Source organism: Corella eumyota, chromosome 1 (assembly GCF_963082875.1).
Source record: "Corella eumyota chromosome 1, kaCorEumy4.1, whole genome shotgun sequence".
NCBI classification, from domain to species: domain Eukaryota; kingdom Metazoa; phylum Chordata; class Ascidiacea; order Phlebobranchia; family Corellidae; genus Corella; species Corella eumyota.
Window position 1 is genome coordinate 19,598,472 of NC_137490.1, and position 21,083 is coordinate 19,619,554.

The window sequence follows — 21,083 nt, forward strand, 5'->3', positions numbered from 1 at the left end:
TATTTTTTTGTTTGTCGTTTAAGGTTTAGTTTTAGGTTTTTTTAAAATCGTTTAAAACATACAGGTTCAAAAACGAAAAACAATTTTTAGGTTAAATTTTAGAATATTTAGTAAATGAAAATAAATCTAAAGTTAAAATGTTAAAGTTAATTGCATTTCTTGGTTGTATTTTATATGCTTATGGACAATCTTCTGAAGGTATGTGATGATGATAATATTTTAACTTGTGTTAAGTATAGTTAAATAATAATTTTTTTTGGTATTTATTTAAAATGATAAATAATATAAACTTTATCTGTAAATAAATAACATAAAAAGTAAATTAATCTGTTAATTAATTTTGAAATGTGTAAATTAAATAGGACATCAAAAATGAACCGTATTTTTTGTTAAAAAAACATTTTTAATTTAAAATGATATTTAATAAAAAAGTGATTACCCAATAATATCTCATAAGTTGTATATTAAAAAAAAATTAACAGTTCTGAAATTTTAGTATATTGCTTATCATAATATAGTGACGTAACCGAATACACATTTATCACTAATTATTTAGTGTTTGTTTATTAAAATTTTTGACGACATTTAATTTTTAAATTTTTAGCAAATGTGTAAAATTAATTTTTGTTTGTTTATTAAAAATTGATATTGATACTTTTTATTTTTATCTCTTATATATTGTTATTTTAATTACTTAAAAAAATTGCCTTGAAGTAACATGGCAATTTGTGTAAAGTTTTAAAAGTAGAAAATAACTTAAAATTGTCCAAAATTGTTAATAAAATTTTCTAACATTTTTATTGTATTAAAGCACTTTTTTGGTCTTAAAAGCATTTCAAAAATTTGTTTTTTTTCCACCAGACTGAACACAAACCTAAAATTTGCTTTTTAGCGGAATGCGGTCAACTAGAATATAGCGAAGTTTCCGGCAATTTAACTTCACCAAATTTTCCCGATGATTATGCAAATAATCTGAACTGCACGTACACAATTAGTACGGTTCAAGGCCAGGTACATTGATTATTTATTTCTTTTCTAAAAAAAATTATAAACAACTATCCATATATACTTTCGCTTTTTAATTTCTAGAAATCTAAAAACAGGTATAAACACAAGTGCTCTTGTTACTTTTACGGTTCTTGCCACTTTTTAAATTCTCGTCCCTAAAAAGGCTGTAAACTGTGCACGCTTTTTATCAACTGGGCCAAATGTTATTTTATTTATTAAAGGTTTTAGAATGGTTTAATATATTTTAGGTTCTAGTGGTTACATTTGAAGTATTTGATCTTGAAGGAGGACTCAATTGCCCATATGATTATTTGGAAATTTGGAACAATGGAACATTGGTAAAATTCTTATTGTTTTATGTTTTTGGAAAATGACGACTAAACAAATATACAGTTTAAAAAAAACAACAATGCACTGTGTTTAACCATTGAGGAATATTTACTGTTTAACTAATTACTTTGCATTAATAACTAAGGTTTACGGGCAACGTGTTTGTGGAACAAAAACTCTTCAACCTTTTACTTCTGTGAGCTCAGAAATCACTATTACATTTTTTACTGATAGTGTTATTGATGATGTCGGCTTTTTTCTATCTTGGAATTCAACAGGTGTTTATAATAAATGATATAAATCTACATGGCCTAATATCAGTAGGTAAAGCAAAATTAATTTGCTGTTTAAAGGTTTATAAAACCTTTATTCTTATATCTTAAAAAGGGTGCTTCAGTTATTAATCTTGTTATGTTGTTCTTACAATTTTGATAATATTACGTAGCGCTTTAAAAAATTTTTTTTTAGCGAGATGCGAAGATAATCAAATTACCTGTCAAAGCGATGGTTCTTGCATTCCTATCGATGCAATGTGTAATTCGATGAATGAATGTCAAGATGGGACCGATGAAAGAAATTGTCCGTTTTTTCTTTTAAAATTTTAAAATTTACTTTTGTAGTCTTTCAATTTTTAAAAATTTTACAGTTTTTAATTAAAATCTCGATTTCTATTTTGTTGTATAGTTGATACTTAGATACTAATTTATGGTGGCAGTAGTGGGAATCGAACCAACGATCTTGTGTGGTGATGTACAGTGCTATTTACTACTGTCACGTAATGCTTAAATTTAAAGTTAACTGGCATAAAGTAGGTAAATCCATAGGTCTTTTTACATCACCCCAATATAAAGTTACATATATTTGTTAAGGTACATGCGGTGGTGTATTTACAAACTCAACTGGTAGTTTTACAATACCTGGCTACCCTTCCAATTATCCAAATGACCTTGATTGTACATGGTCGATACTTTCTCAGCCTGAAGAGGTTAAGTAACTTGTTTTTTAAATTATTTTATAGAAAATTATGGCTTATGTTAATTAAAATTTTATGGACCCATTTTTCATAATACTATTTTGCACAGATCAAAACGAAGGGATATATAATATAAATGTTTGGTTGTTACTACCTTAGTGAAGTTTTTTCTCCTACCACTTAATGGTCCTAGAATATATTTTTAATTTTAATTTAAATATCTATAAAACATTTTTTTAATTTTTAGGTGATTGTTATAACTATAAATAGTTTAAGCATAGAAAATGAAAGAACTTGCCAATTAGACTATTTGGAATTATATGATGATGGAGTACTGGTCAGTTAAAAATGGTTGCACTATAGACAATTTTTGTGCTAATATAATAAGCACTAATATAAATTTTTTTAAATTTTTATTCATCATGTGGAAAAGTCAACTTCACGCCCTAAACATAAGATAACAATTTAAGACCGTCCAAGTCTTAAGTTAATTTTGACAGTTTTGAATATTAGTGAGCTATTGCTAGATAATTAACTTTGGTTTTGGGCTTAACAGAAGTTTGTACAGTTCATAGCGCCTTACTTTAGATTGTTACAACATGACATCAGGGAGAATCAAACCAATGACCTTATGTTGTAACGATAAGTGTTTTTATCACTACACCACATTTCAGGGTAAGATTTTTATAAGACATTTCATTCTATTTCAGGTATTTAATCGAAGAATATGTGGTCGTGATACTTTTATTACTCCATTCGCAGCTAACAGTACCAATGTTACGGTTGTTTTTCATTCAGATGAACAAAATGTGGACGCTGGGTTTATGCTATCATACGAAACTGAACGCAAGTCTTTTACTTTTTCTTAACCTGTACAATTTGAATAGCATTTTTAATTTATTAAATGCCTCCTTGATGTATAAATATACATACCTTTTGATATATAAATATATATACCTTTTTCCAATAAACAAAAGTACAAAACTGAGCTGAAGAAGTTAAGTTTTCTCAATGTCTGGGCTGTAAAAATATAAAAATATACTTAATAAATATTTTCTAATTTTTAGCAAGATGTGCTTCAAACCAGTTTACTTGTTTTAATGGTACATGTATATCTGATAGTTTGTTATGTAATAGAGTTATGGATTGTACAGATGGGAGAGATGAAGTGGAATGTGGTATGTATTGCTTAATTTAACTTTCTAATTTCTTTACTATAATACATTAAAGAAAACTATTTTTTGTAAACACTATGCCACACACAGACAAGTACTTTTTTATGAATGTTATTTGTACGATTTTCATTGCCTTTATGTCATGTAAAGCACTTAATTAAGATGACATATATAATACAAACTTAAATTACTTTTTTGACTTGCCTCTTATATTTTAATTTACTTTAAGATCACATGCCTACTATTGCCGCAGAGTGTGGAAAAAATGAAGTACCCCCTATATTTACTACGGTAGGAAAGGCATTTAAATGTTAAACAAGTTTAATGTGTATCTGTTTTAAAGTTAAATGTCAAACAGTTGTTGCAGAATTTAAAAAAATTATGATAAAGCAGTACACAAAAAATAAAACACAAAAATGTAACAAGAAATAAATTCTGTAAATTTGTTTAATATCTTTACAACTTAAAAATAATATTTGTTATTATCTTTTCTGTATATAAGATTCCCCGAGTTATTGGAGGTAGCAGTGCAAGAGTTAATTCATGGCCATGGCAAGCTGCATTGGTAGATGCTGGTACCAATAATGCTTTATGTGGTGGATCTATTATAAGTGGACGATATATTTTAACAGCAGCACATTGCGTAGTGTAACTAATTATTTTATTTACAAATAAAATTTAACTTTATTATTTTTTTAATATAACATTTTAAACACGTTAACTTTTTCAGTTTGAAAAGTTATTTTTTATAATCACTTATATGTTAAAAAGATTTTATAACGCAGAGGCATTGGGAACTAAATCCAGGATCTCATTTAGCAAAGCAATGTGTTCTAATCTTACACTTCACAAATTTTTATTGTTAAATTAATGTGATTAAGGCACTTGGCAACTTTAAAGAATAAAACATAAAAGATTATAATTTAAATACCACCAATCTAATAATTTAGTTTTTTTATAATATAGATTTAGAAATGGTGAGGTTGCTTCTATTACATCAATGGACATTATTGTTGGAAGAACTGATTTATCAAACACTCAAGTCGGTCAACGTTTAACAGTTGAAGCTTATATTGTTCATGAAAATTACAATCCCAGTTTGTATGTTTTTGTTTTTATCTTTTGCAGTTTTTATATTTTACGTACTGTTAAATTATCATAGTGGTATTAACTGCAAATGTAAGGTGATATTTGTTACCCTAACCCAGTTTTTCTGGATATAAATACATCAAACAGCTCAAAATTCAGCCTGCCTATATGCATTTGGCTGGTAGAAGTTTGTACTGAATATAAAGCATTTCTCAAAAGTGCTACAGCTTAAAATTTAAAGGGAAGGGATCAACCAGGACCTTATGTAGTAAAATCTAGTAAACATCATTACTAATCAGGTGATAGGTTAAGTTAGACTAGGTTTATGTTAAACATATTTGCTAGAGGGCTTTTCTTTCTAATCAAACCAAGCTAAAATTATAGCAGCCTTCACTTATTTTCAAATGTTACCTTATGTTTAGGCTGTTATTTTGCAAAGTTGGTATTTTGCATCTATGACATATAAATATGATAAACAAATGTATGTATACCAAACTGGCAAATAAACACAAACAGTTTAGGAAAAACACAAACAGGAGTCAAATATTAAAACTTAAAAAGAAACGGAATAACTTTTACATGTTTCTTGTTTAGAAACCCATATGATATTGCTTTAATAAAATCAAATGAAGAGATTATCTTTAATGCAATGTCAGTTGTTCCAATTTGTTTTGGAAATGTTTCTGTAAAAGTTGGAACCAATTGTTATATAACTGGATGGGGAAACCTATGTAAGTGACCAGAAAATTTTATTTATTATTTTTATTTTCGATTTTAGGATATTTCCTGTCTTTTACCCTGTGATAACTTTACAGCGTTTCGTTTGAGTATCTTGTTGCTTATGTTTATTCAAGTTGGTTTGTTTTAGATAAATAATAAATTTATCGCACAGTGGATATGACACTGTTATTTGCGGGATAAGGTTTTGTGTTAAAATCCAATAAAATTTTGACAAATTGTGTTTAATTTAAATAGCTCCAATCGGGGGTCAAGTTATTACGATAAACCACCTGCAACAAGCATTTGTTCCCATTGTTTCCAATACAGCGTGTAACGACCGTTATAGAAATATTATTTCATCACAAATTTGTGCAGGAAGGCCACAAGGTGGTGTGGACACATGTCAGGTTAAACTTTATTCATATTTATCCTCAATTTAAAAAGTTTGATCTTAATCTTTCTATAATAAATATTTATATTAAAAAATGTCTAAAACTGACAACGACAATTTATGACTGAGTCAGAGTAACAAATGTTACATAATGTTAAAGTAAAAATTTAACCATCCTTAACAAACACACACCGATAATAAATAATAACAAAACTGTTGTTTCACTACTTTATACTGTCACTTTTTGCCTGCTTTTGTTGTGTAATATTTGAAAATTGTGAATAGGGGGACTCAGGAGGTCCACTGGTTTGTTTAATAGATGGATTGACCTGGTTTCAAGTTGGTATCACCTCCTTTGGGGCTGGCTGTGCGCAACCAAATGCACCGGGTGTTTATACCCGCGTCTCTTCATTCGAGAATTGGATTTTAAATAACACAATTCCTGATGCAACAAATACTACAACTGTAACAAATACTACAACTCCAACAAATACAACAATTACAACACCTACAACAAATACGACAACTACGACACCTAGCACAACTAAAACAACTACAACAGCTACAACAAATACAACAACTACAACACCTACAACTACAAAAGCTACAACAACTACAACAACTTCATCACCTACAACAACTGCAACAAATACAACAGGTGAAAACTAGATAATTTATTTTTGTTGTTTACTGATAACATAATTTATTGTCGTCTTTTTTTAAATTTGTTTGTCCTACATTTAAAAAGACTGACAGTATTAACTTAATCATTAAATAGATCTAACTAAGGCATCTTAGGACTAATACATATATATGCTTATAATATAGAAATCAAGTTAATGCTTAGAATGTAAAAATCGAGTGCCTTCTGTTATCAAGAACTAAAGTTTTACAATTTTTTAAATTAAACTATGACAAAAATATTGTTTACTCACATTCATGCTTCAATTAATTTAAAGTGGCAAATCCTTGTACCCTTAATCCATGCCATCCATCAGCTACATGTATTCAAACACAAGAAGGCTTTAGTTGTGTTTGCAATGCTGGTTATACTGGAAATGGAATTTTTTGCCAAGGTAACAACTATTTTATACTTTCCAAGTTTAATAAATTAAATTCAAACTACTACTTTAAGTAAAGGTAATTTTAAATTAACCAATTGGTTGTTTCTTGGAGTTTAATCAAAAATAATTTATTATTTAATAAAAAAAAATACTAATAAATGTACAAATATAATTTTAAAACTACTTGAGGCGTAACATTTTTGGAGTATTGTCACTGTTTTTACATAGAACTTTATTTTCTAGCAATAAATCCGTGTTTGAGCAACCCTTGCCATGCGTTGGCTTCTTGTTCAAATAATTCATTTGGAGCTTATAGCTGTACTTGCTTATTAGGTTATACTGGAGATGGAGAAAATAATTGCTTAGGTAAATATTTTTAATTTTTTTTAAAGAGAATCAGTGGTAAATGAAATAGTTGTTTGTATTTATTTTATAACTTTATGCATGTTTAAAATCGCAAAGTTGAATAAACCATATTTTTTAACTGCTAATTCAAAAGCTGGTATATAAAAAATTGTGTTATATGACTAAGTTTATTACTTTAAAGTAGATTTTTTCTGTGTGTTATAATTTAGCTCTACCAACCACTGGCTGTTTGGACCAATACCGAGCCGAATTAGCAAACTGGAAAATTGAGTTTAGAAAATACCAGGCTGCTTTCCAAGAGTGGCAAAATAACCAATACACACCGTGTTACAATAATGGAGATTAATTTGTTAATCATTGATATTTTGTAACAAAAAAAAATTATAATTTTTATGTACTCTTTATAATCGACTATTACGTATTAGATTGCTTTTATATAATTTTTGTATTGATATTTAGGCTTTGCAAATTTCGCTATGCTTTTTTAGTTTGTTTGTATTGATGCTTTATTTGCACAACTGCCTTGAATATTGTGGTATTATGTATATGCATTTTAGTTAATTACCTGTTGGTATACTTATAGGCTTTTATGAAAAAAAACAAAGGTTTGTGTGTTATCTGTTTTATTTGCATGCTTTGTATTTTGGAAATACCCCAAATTATTAAAATTCTGTTTTTCGTTTCAAAACACCAGCGTAGATCATGCGGAAATTTAAGTAACCGTTATGCCAAAACTATTTATGCTAAAAAGAAATTGTATTTCTTGTTTGTCGTTGAAGTGAAGCAAGGTTTAGTTTTAGGTTGTTTTGAAATCGTTTAAAACATACAGGTTCAAAAATGAAAAAAAAATTGTTAGGTTAAATTTTAGAATATTTAGTAAATGAAAATAAATCTAAAGTTAAAATGTTAAAGTTGATTGCATTTCTTGGTTGTATTTTATATGCTTATGGACAATCTTCTGAAGGTATGTGATGATAATAATATTTTAACTTGTGTTAAATATAGTTTAATAGTAAAAATTTTATTTTTAACATTATCCAACGTAATAAATAATATAAAGATTATCTATGAATAGATAATAACTTTAAAATTTAATTTGTTGTGGTAATGTTATTAAATAACAAAGCAATAGGTGAAAAGAAAGGCAAAGCTTTCTATTTTTTGTTTATTTAAAAATTATTGGGTGTTATAAAGTTTGCGTTTTTATAATATACTTAGAAAAATATATTCTATATAGTTTTTAACTTGCGTAGTTTTTACTCTTAAAAATAACAAAAAACGAACTAAAAACATTAAGTTTGTTTTTTAGTAAAAAAGTTACCTACAAGTAACATGGCAATTTGTGTAAAGTTTTAAAAGTAGAAAATAAATTAAAATTGTCCAAAGTTGTTAATAAAATTTTCTAACATGCATTATTTACTTCAGCTTTTTTGTATTAAAGCACTTTTTTGGTCTTAAAAGCATTTCAAAAATTTGTTTTTTTTCCGCCAGACTGAACACAAACCTAAAATTTGCTTTTTAGCGGAATGCGGTCAACTAGAATACAGCGAAGTTTCTGGCAATTTAACTTCACCAAATTTTCCCGATGATTATGCGAATAATCTGAATTGCACGTACACAATTAGTACGGTTCAAGGCCAGGTACTTTGATTATTTATTTCTTTTCTAAAAAAATTATAAACAACTATCCATATATACTTTCGCTTTATAATTTCTAGAAATCTAATAACAGGAATAAACACAAGTGTTTTTGTTACTTTTACGGTTCTTGCCACTTTTTAATTTCTCGTCCCTAAAAAGGCTGTAAACTGTGCACGCTTTTTATCAACTGGGCCAAATGTTATTTTATTTATTAAAGGCCTTAGAAAGGTTTAATATATTTTAGGTTCTAGTGGTTACATTTGCAGTATTTGATCTTGAAGGAGGACTCAATTGCCCATATGATTATTTGGAAATTTGGAACAATGGAACATTGGTAAAATTCTTATTTTTTTTACTTTTTTGGAAAATGACGGCTGAACAAATATAAAGTTTTAAAAAAAATCAATGCACTGTGTTTAACCATTGAGGAATATTTACTGTTTAACCAATTACTGTGCATTAATAACTAAGGTTTACGGGCAACGTGTTTGTGGAACAGAAAATCTTCAACCTTTTACTTCTGTGAGCTCAAAAATCACTATTACATTTTTTACTGATAGTGTTGTTGATGATGTCGGCTTTTTTCTATCTTGGAATTCAACAGGTGTTTATAATAAATGACATAAATCTACATGGCCTAATATCAGTAGTTAAAGCAAAATTAATTTGCTGTTTAAAGGTTTATAAAACCTTTATTCTTATATCCTAAAAAAGGTGCTTCAGTTATTAATCTTGTTATGTTGTGCTTACAATTTTAATAAAATTATGTAGCGCTTTAGAATTATATGGATTAGTATTAAAAACCAAAAACATTTTTAAAAAATGGCATTTGTGCCAGAATTTTTTCCTTTCTAAAACAAAATGCTGTTTTAAATTTTTGTCTCTTTTTTAGTAAGGTGCGAAGATAATCAAATCACCTGCCGAAGCGATGGTTCTTGCATTCCTATCGATGCAATGTGTAATTCGACGAATGAATGTCGGGATGGGACCGATGAAAGAAATTGTCCATTTTTTCTTTTAAAATTTTAAATTTTACTTTTGTAGTCTTTCAATTTTTAAAAATTCTACAGTTTTTAATTAAAATCTCGATTTCTATTTTGTTGTATAGTTGATACTTAGATACTAATTTATGGTGGCAGTAGTGGGAATCGAACCAACCATCTTGTGTGGTGATGTACAGTGCTATTTACTACTGTCACAAAATCCTTAAATTTAAAGTTAACTGGCATAAAGTAGGTAAACCCATAGGTCTTTTTACATCACCCCAATATAAAGTTACATATATTTGTTAAGGTCCATGCGGTGGTGTATTTACAAACTCAACTGGTAGTTTTACAACACCTCGTTACCCTTCCAATTACCCAAATGACCTTGATTGTACATGGTCGATACTTTCTCAGCCTGAAGAGGTTAAGTAACTTGTTTTTTAAATTATTTTATAGAAAATTATGGCTTATGTTGATTAAAATTTTATGGACCCATTTTTCATAATACTATTTTGCACAGATCAAAACGAAGGGATATAATTTAAAAATGTTTGGTTGTTACTATTTAGGAATGTTTTTTCTCTACCACTTAATGTTCCTAGAATATATTTTTAATTGTAATTTAAATATCTATAAAACATTTTTTTAATTTTTAGGTGATTGTTATAACTATAAATAGTTTAAGCATAGAAAATGAAAGAACTTGCCAATTAGACTATTTGGAATTATATGATGATGGAGTACTGGTCAGTTAAAAATAGTTGCACTATAGACAATTTTTGTGCTAGAATTATAAGCACTAATATAATTTTTTTTTTAATTTTAATTTATGATGTGGAAAAGCCTAAAAACTTCACACCCTAAATATAAGATAATATTTTAAGACCGTCCCAGTCTTAAGTTAATTTTGACAGTTTTAAATATTAATAAGCTTATTGCCATATAACTAACCTGGCAATTGGTTTTGGGTTCGGCAGACGTTTGTACAGTTCATAGCGCCTTACTTTAGATTGTTACAACATGACATCAGGGAGAATCAAACCAATGACCTTATGTTGTAACGATATGTGTTTTTATCACTACACCACATTTCAGGGTAAGATTTTTACAAGACATTTTATTCTATTTCAGGTATTTAATCGAAGAATATGTGGTCGTGATACTTTTATTACGCCATTTGCAGCTAACAGTACCAATGTTACGGTTGTTTTTCATTCAAATGAACGAAACGTGGAGGCTGGGTTTATGCTATCTTACGAAACCGAACGCAAGTCTTTTACTTTTTCTTAACCTGTACAATTTGAATAGCATTTTTAATTTATTAAATGCCTCCTTGATGTATAAATATACATAGCTTTTGATATATAAATATATATACCTTTTCCAATAAACAAAAGTACAAAACTGAGCTAAAGAAGTTAAGTTTTCTCAATGTCTGGGCTGTAAAAGGCCATAATATTTTTTTAAATGTAAAAATAAACTTAATAAATATTTTTTCTAATTTTCTAGCGAGATGTGCTTCAAACCAGTTTACTTGTTTTAATGGTACATGTATATCTGATAGTTTGTTGTGTGATAGAGTTATGGATTGTACAGATGGGAGAGATGAAGTGGAATGTGGTATGTATTGCTTAATTTAACTTTCTAGTTTCTTTACTATAATAAATTAAAGAAAACTCTTTTTTTCTAAACACTATGCCACATACAGATGAGTACTTTTTTATGAATGTCATTTGTACGATCTTCATTGCCTTTATGTCATGTAAAGCACTTAATTAAGATGACATATACAATACAAGGTTAAATTACTTTTTTGACTTGCCTCTTATATTTTAATTTACTTTAAGATCACATGCCTACTATTGCCGCAGAGTGTGGAAAAAATGAAGTACCCCCTATATTTACTACGGTAGGAAAGGCATTTAAATGTTAAACAAGTTTAATGTTTATCTGTTTTAAAGTTAAATATCAAACATTTGTTGCAGAATTTAAAAAAATTATGATAAATCAGTACACAAAAAATAAAACACAAAAATGTAACAAGAAATAAATTCTGTAAATTTGTTTAATACCTTTACAACTTAAAAATATTTTTTGTTATTATCTTTTCTGTATATAAGATTCCCCGAGTTATTGGAGGTAGCAGTGCAAGAGTAGATTCATGGCCATGGCAAGCTGCCCTGGTTATTGCTGGTACCAATAATGCTTTATGTGGTGGATCTATTATAAGTGGACGATATATTTTAACAGCAGCACATTGCGTAGTGTAAGTAATTATTTTATTTACAAATAAAATTTAACTTTATTATTTTTTTAATATAACATTTTAAACACGTTAACTTTTTCAGTTTGAATTTTTTTTTTTATATTCACTTAAATGTTAAAAAGATTTTATAACGCAGAAGTATTGGGAACTAAATCCAGGACCTCATTTAGTAAAGCAATGTGTTCTAATTTTACACTTTACAAATCTTTATTGTTAAATTAGTGTGATAAAAGCACTTGGCAACTTTAAAGAATAAAACATAAAAGATTATAATTTAAATAACACCAATCCAATAATTTAGTTTTTTTATAATATAGATTTGGAAATGGTGAGGTTGTTTCTATTACATCAATGGACATTATCGTTGGAAGAACTGATTTATTAAACACTCAAGTCGGTCAACGTTTAACAGTTGAAGCTTATATTGTTCATGAAAATTACAATCCCAGTTTGTATGTTTTTGTTTTTATCTTTTGCAGTTTTTATATTTTACGTACTGTTAAATTATCATAGTGGTATTAACTGCAAATGTAAGGTGATATTTGTTATCCTAACCCAGTTTTTCTGGATATAAATACATCAAACAGCTCAAAATTCAGCCTGCCTATATGCATTTGGCTGGTAGAAGTTTGTACTGAATATAAAGCATTTCTCAAAAGTGCCACAGCTTAAAATTTGTAGGGAAGGGATTAACCAAGACCTCATGTAGTAAAATCTAGTAAACATCGTTACTAATCAGGTGATAGGTTAAGTTAGACTAGGTTTATGTTAAACATATTTGCTAGAGAGCTTTTCTTTCTAATCAAACCAAGCTAAAATTATAGCAGCCTTCACTTATTTTCAAATGTTACCTTATGTTTAGGCTGTTATTTTGCAAAGTTGGTATTTTGCATCTATGACATATAAATATGATAACAAATGTATGTATACCAAACTGGCAATTAAACACATACAGTTTAGGAAAAACACAAACAGGAGTCAAATATTAAAACTTAAAAAGAAACGGAATAACTTTATCATGTTTTTTGGTTAGGACCCCCTATGATATTGCTTTAATAAAATCAAATGAAGAGATTATCTTTAATTCAATTTCTGTTGTTCCAATTTGTTTTGGAGATGTTTCTGTAAAAGTTGGAACCAATTGTTATATAACTGGATGGGGAAACCTATGTAAGTGACCAGAAAATTTTATTCAATATTTTTATTTTCGATTTTAAGATATTCCCTGTATTTTACCCTGTGATAACTTTTAAGCGTTTCGTTTGAGTATCTTGTTGCTTATGTTTATTGAAGTTTGTTTTAGATAAATAATAAATTTATCGCACAGTGGATATGACACTGTTATTTGCGGAATAAGGTTTTGTGTTAAAATCTAATAAAATTTTAACAAATTGTGTTTAATTTAAATAGCTCCAATCGGGGGTCAAGTTATTACGATAAACCACCTGCAACAAGCATTTGTTCCCATTGTTTCCAATACAGCGTGTAACGACCGTTATAGAAATATTATTTCATCACAAATTTGTGCAGGAAGGCCACAAGGTGGTGTGGACACATGTCAGGTTAAACTTTATTCGTATTTATCCTCAATTTAAAAAGTTTGATCTTAATCTTTCTATAATAAATATTTAGAATAAAAATATCTTTAAATGCTAAAGGCAACTTATGACTGAGTCAGAGTAACAAATGTTACATAATGTTAGGTCATAAAGATAAGCATCCTTAACAAACACACACTAATAATAAATAATAACAAAAAAATTGGTTGACTACTTAAAAAAAATTGGTTGACTACTTTTTGCCTGCTTTTGTTGTGTAACATTTCAAAATTGTAAATAGGGGGACTCAGGAGGTCCACTGGTTTGTTTAATAGATGGATTGACCTGGTTTCAAGTTGGTATCACTTCTTTTGGGGCTGGCTGTGCGCAACCTAATGCACCGGGTGTTTATACCCGCGTCTATTCATTCGAGAATTGGATTTTAAATAACACAATTCCTGATGCAACAAATACAACAAATTCAAAACCTAGAACAACTACAACATTTAGCTCAAATACAAATGCTACAACACCTACAATAACTACAACAGCTACAACAAATACAACAACTACAACAGCTGCAACAAATACAACACCTACAACAAATAAAACAACTACAAAAGCTACAACAAATACAACAACTACCAGACCTACAACAACTGCAACAAATACAACAGGTAAAAACTAGAATAATTTATTTTTGTTGTTTACTGATAATATAATTTATTGTCGCCTTTTTTTAATTTATTTGTCCTAGATTTAAAAATCTTGACAATTACCTAAATCATTATATAGAACTAGCTAAGGCATCTTAGGACTTAGACAGATTTATAGAATTTACTTTATATAAATCCGTGTTTAAGCAACCCTTGCCATGCATTGGCTTCTTGTGAAAATAATTCAGTTGGAAATTATAGCAGTACTTGCTTATCAGGTTATACTGGAGATGGAAAAAATAATTGCTTAGGTAAATATTTTTAATTTTTTTCAAAGAGAATCAGTGATAAATCAAATAGTTGTTTGTATTCATTTTATAACTATATGCATATTTAAAATCGCAAAGTTGAATAAGCCATATTTTCGAACTGCTAATTCAAAAGCTGGTATATAAAAAATTGGGCTAAATAACTAAGTTTACTACTTGTATAAAAACTCAAAGTTTATAAGAATTTATTTTTTCTGTGTGTTATAATTTAGCTCTACCAACCACTGGCTGTTTGGATCAATACCGAGCCGAGTTGGCAAACTGGAAAATTGAGTTTAGAAAATACCAGGCTGCTTTCCAAGTGGCAGAATAGCCAAAACACACCGTGTTACAATAATGGAGATTACTTTGTTAATCATTGATATTTTGTAACAAAAAAAATTATAAATTTTATATACTCTACTATATTCGACCATCAAGTATTAGATTGCTTTTATATATTTAAAATTTTTTGTAAAGGTATTACAACTTCACAAATTTCGTTGTGCTTTTTATTATCTTTGTATAAATGATAAATGCTTTCTATAAATGCTTTCTTTGCACAATTGCCTTTGGTCTTATCTTCAACTAACTATTGGTATATTTATAAGATTGCTTTTCAAAAAACCTAAGGTTTGTGCGCTACCTGTATTATTTTGCATATTTTTAGCTGAACTAAGTTAAAAAAAACAAATGTTTCTATTGTTGTCTATTGCTAGGTTCATTTTTCATTTTTCAAAATGCAGTTATTTAGGTTATTAACACAAAAAGTAACTAGTTTCAAGTAAGTATATAAGGTAATTTTAAAAAAATTGCCCGGTGCTAGAAGCGCAAACCTTGATTACAAGAGAGTGCTTATGTAATCATATGTTTAAGCATTAGTTGCATACATGACTCATTACGAAAAAAACAATATTACTGGTTTTAAAAATTTCGCAAAAAAATTTAAATTTGAAAAAATGATTGTTTGTTTAGAACCGCACAGGTTTAATTACAGTGTTTAGAAAACATTTAAAAAAATTATTAATTTTTTTATTATGACATATTTTCTAGAATGTGTGAAAAACCAAAACTTGAAGTTATTTAATTTATTAGTCGCGCATGAAAGTTTGAGATGATTTATATTTGGAGTATTAATAATCACGTGACATTTTTTGGCCAATAATATTGTACACTAAAATTTAAAAAAAATATAAAAAAATTTTAAACTAAAAAATAATTGTTCCGCTAGAACCGCGTAGGTCTAATTCACCTAATTTTGGTTTTAAACTTTTAGTTAGGGATATGTCATTTCGATAAAATTTTATTGTTTATTAACAAACACAAAGCTAGATTTTTCCATTTAAAATAAAAATGTGGAATATTATAGTTTACTATTGCTAAAAAGCATACAAAACTCAAAATTTTTCATTAAGCGAGGCGCGAGAAATATGATGTCATACTTAGGGCGCCGCCCCGAGAAATTTCTTAAACACGAGATCCCGGGATGTTACATCATGATAAGAAATTCCTTTTACAACGTATGTTGCTACTTAATGCGCTATGTTAACGCACGTGTTAGCTGATAAGTCATATTTATAAACGGTAATTGTCCCACATATTAATTGAAAAGTAAATAAATATCAAGATGTTATACTAGGTTATCAATATGTGTAGTCGTTTTAACATTTTTTGAAATTGTTAAGAAGATTTAGGTGATTACTTTTTGAGTGACAGTTTAAAAGCGCTTTGAACTGTAAGTGCGTCGTGCAATCACAATTCTTACTACACGTGACCTGTGACGTAGAGTTTCGTGGCAAATTTGAATTGAGAATTTAATTTCTAGTCATTCCAAATAAACTTTTGAGGTGAGTAGACGTGTTTTTGTTAATGCTTCGTAGTTTAGATTTTAAAAATTATCATTTATAGTATTATACGTGACAGTTTAATTTAAATATATAGTAGTTGGCATAAACCTGATTTAAGATAATTTAATATTTGGTGCAATAGGTTAGTTCAATATTTAAATGTTAAATATATTATTTTTTAGAAAATTAGTACAGTTGAACTTGCTCTGGTGTGACATCTTGCAGCCAAGTTTTTTTAAAGCTGTTTCAGGTTTGTTAATTTTTTTTAGTCTTTAAACTTTTTTAACTTGTAAGGCATTTTAAAAAGATAAAATAATAAAAAATTGTAAAATAAAAATAATAAAACTAAATCAATTTATTTTATAATTTTTTTTTTATTAATAAAAGAATTAAAAACAATATTAAACATGTGTCGATGCGCGGGTATCCATACAAACTTTTTAAGCAAGGTATTTTAGCTATAGCAATAAGTTAACATTTGGCATAATTTAAAATATCTGGCAATCTAAATTTAAAATAAACATATTTTAAAATCATTGGCACAAATAATTTACAAGAATGAAATATGTTAAATACTTTTTAACGAGGAAATAAAAATTTGACGTAATCTAAAATTATTGGCACAAAGTAAAATAAAAATCATAAAAAACTTGAAACTTTAGCATAAATTAATAGTATATATATGGGCATCTGTTAAATTACAATTACGTTTAATTAAGGTAGGGTTTAGTGTGAATTGTTTTTTTCTAAACAATATTCTGTATGTAGAAAAAAATGGATTATATTTGGATTATATAATTGGAGGAAAAAGATAAGGGCAGGAATTGGAAGAATGGAAAATGGATGGAATCAATAAAACATTTCGATAAAACATTTAGCCTCCCTAACAAAGAAGAAGTTAAGTTTTAAAGAACTCAGGATCCGAAGACAACTTTGGAGGGGCTTGGATCACCTTACAAACTAAAAAAGTTTGATGACCTCACTTCAACCTGACGAACTTAAAAAAAATCTCAGGACCTCACTTTAACCTGACGAATAAAAAAAGTCTCACGACCTTATTTTAACGTAACGAACTTGAAGAAATACTCAAGACCTTTATTATAGTTAGTATCAAAATCAGGTATGTAAGGTCTGTAGGTTTTTACAAGCCTATTTTCTTTTTATATTGGACTAATAATCAATTCATAATTATGCGCTTTAAAATTTACGGGTTAAAAGTTGATAGAATAACGAGTCTACTTTTTTATTTTATTTGTGACTGGTTAACAACTCGTAATTCTGTACATAAAAAGTAGTATAGTTGAAACATCCCATGCTTTATATATAATGAATGGGACTGTTTAATAGATTTTTAAAGTATGTTAAAGTTTTGGACATAGCCAACATAGAAGAGGTCTTTTTAAAGAACTAGGCTTAAGTGTGTGTTATGTATATTTATTTAGGTGTGTGTTTTTATGCAATTTACTGTATTTTATTTGCCCAATGTTAAATTTTTGCTGGCCTATCGATACTAAAAAGATAAATTAGTATAGAATCACGTGCCTATTTTCAATGACTAGTTTTAAAAAACTCATAATTTATTTTTTTTTTTTTTTTTTTTTGTTTGTCATATTACATTTGATAATATGATACGGTAACAATTTTAAAAGTTTCCATAAAACTAAAATTTTTAAAATTATTTTTTTTTTAATTATTACGCACCACAAATAGTAACATATTTATTGATAAGATGTAAGAGCAAATGTGCAATTGTCTGTGGGGTTCTCCCTAACAATTTAAACTAATGTCTTATGACTTGAGCTTAAAAAAGACGTGTGATATTACATTTGATATTGTTATATGTTAAAATGCGATAATTCCTAACATTTATTAACTTAGATTTAAAAATTTTTAGATAACGAACTTATATCAACCGAAGAACGAATTAACAAAAGTTAACAGGTTCGATAATAATTTTTAAAGTTTTATAAAAGTTAAATTTTTTAAATTATATTCTTTAAAATTATTACGCACCACAAATAGTAAGATATTTATTTATAAGATGTAAGAGCAAATGTGCAATTATCTGTGATGTCACCCCCACTCGACAATTTAAGCTAATGTCTTATAACTTTGGCTTGAAGGAAACGTGTTGTATTACATTTGATAATATGATACAGTAATAATTTTTTAAATTTCCTTAAAAGTTAAATTTAAAAAAAAATTTTTTTTTAAATTATTACGCACTACAAATAGTAAGATATTTATTTATAAGATGTAAAAACAAATGTGCAATCATCTGTGGGGTCCGCCCTAACAATTTAAACTAATGTTTTATGACTTTAGCTTAAAAAGGACGTGTTATATTACATTTGATATTGTGATATGGTAAAAATGCGGTAATTCCTAACATTTATAAACATAAATTCAAAAAAATTTAGATAACGAACTTATATCAACGGAAAAACAAATTAACAAAAGTTAACAGGTTCGATAATAATTTTAAAAGTTTCATAAAAGTAAAATTTTTAAAATTATTTTCTTTAAAATTATTACGCACCACAAATAGTAAGTAATTTTTTATAAGATGTAAGAGCAAATGTGCAATTATCTGTGGGGTCGCCACACAAAAAATTTAGCTAATATTTTATAACTTTAGCTTGAAGGGGACGTGTCATATTACATTTGATAATATGATACGGTAATAATACTTTAATTTTCCTTAAAAGTTAAATTTTTAAAATTATTTTCTTTAAAACGATTACGCCCCACAAATAGTAAGATATTTATTTATAAGATGTAAGAACAAATGTGCAATTGTCTGTGGGGTTCTCCCTAACAATTTAAACTAATGTTTTATGACTTTAGCTTAAAAAAGACGTGTGATATTACATTTGATATTGTTATATGTTAAAATGCGATAATTCCTAACATTTATTAACTTAGATTTAAAAATTTTAGATAACGAACTTATATCAACGGAGGCACAATTTGACAAAAGTTGACAGGTTCGATATAAATATTAATATTTTTGAAAAATATTTTGTAAACACGGTAATTGGACCTGTGCGGTTCTAACACAACAATTATTTTTCGATTTAAAATTTTTTATTTTTTTCAAAAAATTAGTATGCAATATCATTGGCCAAAAATATCACGTGACCCAATGAAATCCAAAATAAAAATTACCTCAAACTTTTGTTTTACTGAAAATTTTCGCGAAATGTTTTATCTTGAATGTTAGTTAGGCCAATGCGCGTCTAATAAAATACAAAATTTTAGGTTTTGAGATTTCATAAATTTTTAATAAAAGTTTCATAACTTTTATGAATATTAATATTTTCGAAAAATATTTTGTAAACACGGTAATTGGACCTGTGCGGTTCTAACACAACAATTATTTTTCGAATTAAAATTTTTAATTTTTTTTTAAAAATTTGTATGCAATATCATTGGCCAAAAATATCACGTGACCTAATTAAACCCAAAATAAAAATTACCTCAAACTTTTGTTTTACTGAAAATTTTTGCGAAATGTTTTATTTTGAATGTTAGTTAGGCCAATGCGCGTCTAATAAAATACAAAATTTTAGGTTTTGAGATTTCATAAATTTTTAATAAAAGTTTTATAACTTTTATGAATATTAATATTTTTGAAAAATATTTTGTAAACACGGTAATTGGACCTGTGCGGTTCTAACACAATAATTATTTTTCGATTTAAAATTTTTTATTTTTTTTTTAAATTTGTATGCAATATCATTGGCCAAAAATATCACGTGACCTAATGAAAACCAAAATAAAAATTACCTCAAACTTTTGTTTTACTGAAAATTTTCGCGAAATGTTTTATTTTGAATGTTAGTTAGGCCAATGTGCGTCTAATAAAATACAAAATTTTAGGTTTTGAGATTTCATAAATTTTTAATTAAAGTTTCATAACTTTTATGAATATTAATATTTTTGAAAAATATTTTGTAAACACGGTAATTAGACCTGTGCGGTTCTAACACAACAATTATTTTTTGATTTAAAATTTTTAATTTTTTTTTTTAAATTTGTATGCAATATCATTGGCCAAAAATATCACGTGACCTAATTAAACCCAAAATAAAAATTACCTCAAACTTTTGTTTTACTGAAAATTTTCGCGAAATGTTTTATCTTGAATGTTAGTTAGGCCAATGCGCGTCTAATAAAATACAAAATTTTAGGTTTTGAGATTTCATAAATTTTTAATAAAAGTTTCATAACTTTTATGAATATTAATATTTTTGAAAAATATTTTGTAAACACGGTAATTGGACCTGTGCGGTTCTAACACAACAATAATTTTTTGATTTAAAATTTTTTATTTTTTTTTTAAATTTGTATGCAATATCATTGGCCAAAAATATCACGTGACCTAATGAAAACCAAAATAAAAATTACCTCAAACTTTTGTTTTACTGAAAATGTTTGCAAAATGTTTTATCTTGAATGTTAGTTAGGCCAATGCGCGTCTAATAAAATACAAAATTTTAGGTTTTGAGATTTCATGAATTTTTAATAAAAGTTTCATAACTTTTATGAATATTAATATTTTAGAAAAATATTTTGTAAACACGGTAATTGGACCTGTGCGGTTCTTAACAACAATTATTTTTCGATTTAAAATTTTTTATTTTTTTTTTTTAAATTTGTATGCAATATCATTGGCCAAAAATATCACGTGACCTAATGAAAACCAAAATAAAAATTACCTCA

At 27.5% G+C, this 21,083-nt stretch overlaps 2 protein-coding genes across 3 annotated transcripts; both read left to right on the top strand.

Moving 5' to 3' along the window:
* Positions 1-7: 7 nt before the first annotated feature.
* LOC145763932 (enteropeptidase-like) lies at positions 8-7,796 on the top strand. The gene is made up of 18 exons (XM_082575489.1): positions 8-198; positions 893-1,011; positions 1,257-1,346; positions 1,484-1,616; positions 1,807-1,917; positions 2,208-2,323; positions 2,559-2,648; positions 3,022-3,161; positions 3,383-3,489; positions 3,716-3,777; positions 3,989-4,134; positions 4,453-4,587; positions 5,170-5,306; positions 5,551-5,702; positions 5,972-6,344; positions 6,646-6,762; positions 6,994-7,116; positions 7,326-7,796. Exons 1-18 carry the CDS (start codon positions 138-140, stop codon positions 7,460-7,462), a joined length of 2,349 nt encoding a protein of 782 aa, XP_082431615.1. The 5' UTR covers positions 8-137; the 3' UTR covers positions 7,463-7,796.
* Positions 7,797-7,874: 78 nt separating this feature from the next.
* LOC145763933 (enteropeptidase-like) lies at positions 7,875-15,360 on the top strand. 2 transcript variants are annotated; one of them, XM_082575490.1, is made up of 17 exons: positions 7,875-8,080; positions 8,639-8,757; positions 9,002-9,091; positions 9,229-9,361; positions 9,650-9,760; positions 10,051-10,166; positions 10,400-10,489; positions 10,875-11,014; positions 11,257-11,363; positions 11,591-11,652; positions 11,864-12,009; positions 12,327-12,461; positions 13,043-13,179; positions 13,420-13,571; positions 13,849-14,224; positions 14,482-14,514; positions 14,745-15,360. In XM_082575490.1, exons 1-17 carry the CDS (start codon positions 8,020-8,022, stop codon positions 14,843-14,845), a joined length of 2,109 nt encoding a protein of 702 aa, XP_082431616.1. In that variant the 5' UTR covers positions 7,875-8,019; the 3' UTR covers positions 14,846-15,360. The 2 variants fall into 2 exon arrangements, with proteins under 2 accessions (XP_082431616.1, XP_082431617.1); XM_082575491.1 differs by having other exon boundaries at positions 14,411-14,514; positions 14,745-15,359.
* The last annotated feature ends 5,723 nt before the right edge of the window (positions 15,361-21,083 follow it).

Excerpts from the sequence above, each read along its gene's own strand:
- LOC145763932 (XM_082575489.1), top strand. The coding sequence starts at position 138 with ATGTTAAAGTTAATTGCATTTCTTGGTTGTATTTTATATGCTTATGGA. Across the intron at positions 2,324-2,558 it reads TACTTTCTCAGCCTGAAGAG|GTGATTGTTATAACTATAAA; the intron begins GTTAAGTAACTT and ends TTTAATTTTTAG. Across the intron at positions 4,135-4,452 it reads ACAGCAGCACATTGCGTAGT|ATTTAGAAATGGTGAGGTTG; the intron begins GTAACTAATTAT and ends TTTATAATATAG.
- LOC145763933 (XM_082575490.1), top strand. The coding sequence starts at position 8,020 with ATGTTAAAGTTGATTGCATTTCTTGGTTGTATTTTATATGCTTATGGA. Across the intron at positions 11,015-11,256 it reads TCTTACGAAACCGAACGCAA|ATGTGCTTCAAACCAGTTTA; the intron begins GTCTTTTACTTT and ends TTTTCTAGCGAG. Across the intron at positions 12,010-12,326 it reads ACAGCAGCACATTGCGTAGT|ATTTGGAAATGGTGAGGTTG; the intron begins GTAAGTAATTAT and ends TTTATAATATAG.